The 6,163-nt window shown below is 32.3% G+C and overlaps 1 protein-coding gene across 1 annotated transcript; it reads right to left on the minus strand.

Annotated features, from left to right (window-relative positions):
* Nucleotides 1–886: 886 nt before the first annotated feature.
* Nucleotides 887–4,095, minus strand: LOC141677955 (pyruvate kinase, cytosolic isozyme-like). The gene is made up of 4 exons (XM_074484109.1): nt 3,908–4,095; nt 3,109–3,414; nt 2,268–2,729; nt 887–2,027 (listed from the first exon to the last, which is right to left on the minus strand). The coding sequence occupies exons 2-4, from the start codon at nt 3,364–3,366 to the stop codon at nt 1,218–1,220; spliced, it is 1,530 nt and encodes a 509-aa protein (XP_074340210.1). The 5' UTR covers nt 3,367–3,414; nt 3,908–4,095; the 3' UTR covers nt 887–1,217.
* Between the last annotated feature and the right edge of the window lie 2,068 nt (nt 4,096–6,163).

Genomic DNA, 6,163 nt, shown 5'->3' on the forward strand with positions numbered 1-6,163 from the left:
GTTTGAACTCAAAATTTTAGCTGGATATTTGAATTCAGTCAGTCCAGAGGCAAGCTTGTATGGCAATTTGTCTTAATAAACCAGTGACAAAATCTTTGGCAAAAAAAAAAGACTGACAAGATGGAGCTGGGACTGATCATTAACAGTGAGAAGTCTAGTAGAGTTCGAGTTTTTTTTTAATAAATTAATCCGAACTCCATGTGAGATCATATTTTGTTTGAACTTGAGGCGTTTCGTTAACAAACGACTCTAGTTCACGAACATTTCGGGTTACATGCTTGCTGAAGACATGATCTCTTAATGGCAGCTGGGTTTATTTAGAGGAATAACAAAACCTTTCGTCAACATTTAAACTATGATATTTACAGGACATAGTTTGCACAGAAATGATCCTTTTTAATATACTGAATGTTCGTTTATTATTTTTCCCGCATCAAACACCGTCTTCAAGAATGCGGATAAGATAAAACTAGTCAGAATTATTGTTAGAGCATATGCATCCCATTCAGATCCCATTCAGGATATCAGTTCATCAATTCATTAATTCAGTCAACCGAGTCAATTACTATTCACAATAAATTAATTTTTATAAATTAAATATTTAAGTTCAACTCTATTAAATATTTAAGTTCAACTCTATTATTTTATAATTGCACAAATAATATTCTTTAAAGTAATGTTAGATTGTTAATAATTTTCTTAATTTTATATGCATATATATTAGAGAATATGCAAGAAATATGAGTGTAAAATTTTGTGGGGGAAATTAATACTGAAAAATTGTTATTTATGAACAGAAAATAATCGGAGGAACTTAAAATTATAACTTTTAAATTTCTAAAATTTTAGCTTTAAGAATTATTGTATAGGGCTTAGCAGAAGAATATAGTACAAAACTTCATATACAGAATTCTCATACTACACATTCTGAATTCTCGTAATTCTTCTTAGAGTTTGCATAACCAATATACAGAAGGCTTTACCGCTAGTAAACTTGTTTTTTTTTTATTACAACTGCATATCTTGGAGATTTAGAACCTCCAAGCTCAACAACATTGACTGGAAGGACTAGAAACGGAGCAAAAACTGCATAAGCTTACATCCAGGATTGAACCCAGAGACAAGTGTTAAATATAAGCGGAAAGAATCCAAATCAAATAATAGCAAATTCACGATCATTAACTGAATCATAGTTGTGGTTGCTGGAATCAAGTTTACTACACCACGCATATCTTAATGACTGAAGCAGACCCAATACGATGAAGTGCCACAATAGCATCGCCAGGCTTGCATAGTCCTTTTTTTGTTGCCGACTTCAAAGCAGCTTGCAGTATCACATCGGTTGACTCTGTGTCAGTAGCTTTCGAAGATCCTTCTGCAAGAAGGGGAATCAAGCCCCTGTGTATCAGGCTTTGCCTTGCTGGAGTTTCTGCACTGCAGCTCCATTCAAATGAATCTGTTGTCAACTCTGGGACAACAACTGATAGGATTGGAACTGCTGGCCTGTACTTGGCAACTAATTTGGCTGTAGAGCCACCACGAGTCAACACAACAATGAGTTTTGCATGTGATTTATTAGCTGTACGAACAGCTGAAGATGCAAGACTCTCCAGTGGGCTCATTGGCAGTGGAGTTGCTCTTATCATTTCTTTGAATATAGTCCTGTAGTCCAACGACGACTCTGCTTCAATACAAATCCGGGCCATAATTTTTACAGCAGTCTCCGGGTAGGCTCCGGCTGCACTCTCTCCACTGAGCATTACACAATCAGTGCCGTCTAGGACTGCATTGGCAACATCAGTAGCCTCAGCACGAGTTGGACGTGGTGACTTAATCATTGATTCAAGCATTTGAGTTGCAGTTACTACAGGCTTGCCAGCAAGATTGCACTTGTATATCATCATTTTCTGTGCCAAGAAGATCTTCTCAACTGGGATTTCCATCCCAAGATCACCACGTGCAACCATGAATGAATCAGTCTCACGCAAGATCTCATCAAAGTTGATAACTCCCTCTTGATTCTCAACCTTAAAAATTCAAGCAACAATAAGCTGTACTGCCTTGGAAAATATACAGTCTTACTAATGTCATCCAAATTTAATGCAGCTAATATAATTAAATCTATGTGAGAAGCTCAGGGTTATTCTTGTGGGTTGCTAAAAAGAAAAGGATCCATGAAAGACATCAGCAGGAACACAATACTATTTTTTTGCGATAGAACAAACAACATGTCAATGCAAATCTACATAGTAAAGGAATATACATACCTTTGACATCAACTGTATATGCTTGGCATGAGGTCCAAGTAACTTGCGGACATTAACAAGGTCTGAACCCTTGCGAACAAAAGAGAGAGCAATCATATCGATATTGTTGGGAACACCCCAATTCATGATATCTTCCTTGTCTTTCTCCGTGAGTGTGGGGAGATCCACCACAACTCCAGGAAGATTCACATTCTTCCTCTCACCTAGCATAGCAGTATTTTCACAGCGGCATTTAACTGTTCCAGCTGCTGGATCACATGACAACACAGTAAAGGTGATGGTGCCATCTGCACACAAGATAGTATTTCCAGGCTTAAGATCCACTGGCAATTTCTTGTAGCTCATGGAGATAGTTTTCTCATCACCCTTTATGCTGTAATCAGTGCTTATAGTGATTTCTTGTCCTTCCTTTAGTTGAACAGGTTTTTCATCACGCAGAAAACCAGTTCGAATCTCAGGCCCCTACACGAGAAATCATGACAAAACTCACACAAACAGCCTTTTGACAATGAATATACTCTCGAAAGTTTTCAACTTGCTGGTAAAACTTGTCAGTATTGCTTAAAACATAAATCAAAGCTCTAATTTTCACAAGCTATTCCACACTTGTGGCATGCTAAATAGCAATATTTAAAATCAATAGCAATCAGATTAAATTTAAGACCACTCTTTAAGAGAAGCAAACTTTTTTTCTTAGTTGGCTGCAGAATGGAGTATTTATACCCTCATTCCTGGACTTTTCTTTGAGCGTCAATAAGCAAAGGTAAAATACCCGAACAGAAGATTTTATGGAAATGTATCATATTGTTCCTACATTTGGGCAGGGGTACAAAATCCTTACCTTGGTATCAAGCATCACGGCGCACATGATCTCAGTGTTGTGCATTCCGATCCTGAGATTGTTCAAGGTCTCCTGGTGGTACTCATGTGTCCCATGAGAGAAATTAAACCTCGCAACATTCATTCCTGCCCTTAAAAGCTTCTCAACCATAGTTACAGATCGAGAAGCTGGGCCAAGTGTACAAACAATTTTTGTCTTGGGAAAATGACCATCATTAGGAAGATCCTTCAAGATTCCTACAATATCTATGTTCGACATTTCTCTAAGACCTCAACTGAGTGCTTCTTGCAGTACAGATAACTACACCTAAAAAACCCAATTATATCAAAAACAAGTATAAAAATGGCTACAATCATTCACCACTGGAATCATATAGTAATAGAACTAAAGATCAAAACTTTATATTGTACATTTACTAATTATGGTTTTCAATTTATTTTCTTGACACAAGAAAGTCATTTGCACTTCATGGCTAGATTCAAACACAACAAAGCAAATATATATATTTTTCTTTTTTAACTATTGCCAATCTGGGTTATGCTAACAATTGCTTAAACAAATAGTATTTCATACAAGAAAGTAAAAGGATGTGAGATGAGACTATCTAAGCAGATCTTACCAACAAGAAAATGCAAACAAGATCTTTTTTTTTTGCTAAATACAAACAAGAACTTGAGATCATACATAAATATGTACATAAATCACAGAAGCTAAACAAATGAAGTAGTTGTAAGATTATATGACTCAAAAATGAAATGAAATGGATAGAAGTAAAGGGGAAAACAAGAAGTTGACTAACCAGCAGCAGTGAGATGGTAAAGCAGCAAGAAGCAGTGTTATGTTTGTGACTTGCGTGTGCTTCTTCAAATGTTGTTTATGTGCAGCTTGTGTGCTACTTGGTACCTGTCCTTGTAATAAATTAATGTTTCTTTACTTGAACACAAGGCTTTCTACATGGCTTCTCTCTCTCTGTGTCCCTCTGCCTATTTTATTATATATACACATATAAAACTTTATACTATATTAATTCACAACCTGACTTTATACTTACAAGTGCGTATGCAAGATTTATTGGTACATACACTATTTATTGAAATCGAGATGAAATCACATTAATATTAAGTAAAAATATTTTGATCTTAATTAAAATAAAATAAAGTGTGTGGATGTAAAATGTAAATATAAATTGTGCAAATATCAGCTTTCTAATTTATATTAATTTTCGATATCCTACCCCCTGCCATAAATAAAATTGACATATTTGTAATTCCACCTTAGGTATTTGTTAAAAAACATAAATCTGTTCAACAACTTTCATGAAAGTATTGTCTTAAACTAATTATCTCGAATTGTGTCAAAAAAAAAACTAATTATCTCGAATTAAATTTTGTTGTTTTAGAAAGATTGTAGTTTCAGTTTATTTAGATTTTATTTAATTTTAATTATGTAAAGAGAATCTGAAACTTTAAATTTTTACAGATTTAGCCATTTAGGCACGAGATCGTATCGGTTGTGAAAATGACCGTTGGATAGGGCCAACCAACAAAAGCAAAGAAAGCATAAAACGTGTGTCACCAGCATACAACACATTGTCCCCTTATTGCCTTATTTATTCAATTCTTTTGCAAATTATTTATAATATATATTTGGCAAATCTTATAAGTATAAGTCCGAAACAATTTATAATTTAAATTTATAATTTATAAGTTAATAAGTTTAATGTTAATAATGAAGTATTTTTTATCAAATTATTTTGATTTTTTTTTTAATTTTAAAATATATATTTTTAAATATTAATCTAACTTAAAATATAAGAATTAAGATAATTTTATTTAAAAATTATTGATTTTAGTTTATTTATTTTAAAAAAATTATGACTTATAAGTAAAATTATCCAAACACTTATATAACTTATAAGTATTTTTCTACTTATTACTTGTACGTCATTTATCGTTTTAAGTTGTAAGTTACTTATTTTAAAGTTTTACTTCTGATTTGTAAATTTGATTAATAAAAAAATAGAACCGTATCAATTAAAATATACTCCCACGGTCCCTCCTATTTGTTTACATTTATGTTGGACACGGAGATTAAGAAAAATAACACTCCCTCCATCCCACAATACAAGCCTCTCTCACTTTTTTACGCATATTTTAAGGCGAATAAAAAAGATTGTCCCTCATATCATTTTTCAAATTTTACTTTTTCTGAATAAAATTATACATATTAAGTTTTAATTCAAAAAAAATTAGAAAAAATATGGGAATTATGATTTTTATACAATTTAAATTACATATAAAAGGTCAAAAAGACTTATATTTTGGGACGGGGTAGTAAAAGTAGTATAGAAAATTAAATCACGAATTCTCAACAAAAAAAGTGCTCTCTAAACCGAACATGAAAGTCATTTTGAGTAAAATAGTAATACCGATTAATATTATAGATATAAAATGAGTATAGTGGATGTAGTTATTTTTTATATTATAAAATTTTACTATTTTTGAAAATTTTTAAAATGTAAACAACTGACATCCCAAAAAAGGAAAATGTAAATAAAATAAAAGAAACAAAGGGAGTAATATATACTAGTATAAATATACTAAGTACGAATTTTGAGATATTTTTCAAATAGGGATATTATGCTCAAATTTAAGAGAAAAAGTACAGAAAATTACACACAAATAGGGAAAAGAAAATATTTATAACACATTCATACGGAAGCTGTGCTCACAAGCTTGAATATAGAGAAAAAAAAAAGAGAAGTAAACGTAAAAACTGTTGTAATTTTTCTGTAAAGTCAAACGCTCAAATTTTTTCACCCAGAAGTTCAGAAAAAAATATATGAATAAACTAGTAAATTAAAAATATATAATTATAGCATTCACATTTTTATCCATTCTATTTTATGCCACTCTTAAAAAACCAAACCAAGCAAGCACTGTTATCTGTGAAATGTTGTCTACACAATAATAACATAGGTTGGTTAAAAGAGTTCAGGTGGGGACTGCCATAGCAAAGTAAGGTATATTCCAAATCCAATTCAAGAAATGCCCAC

The sequence above is a fragment of the Apium graveolens genome, chromosome 8, assembly GCF_009905375.1.
Source record: "Apium graveolens cultivar Ventura chromosome 8, ASM990537v1, whole genome shotgun sequence".
Taxonomy (NCBI): domain Eukaryota; kingdom Viridiplantae; phylum Streptophyta; class Magnoliopsida; order Apiales; family Apiaceae; genus Apium; species Apium graveolens.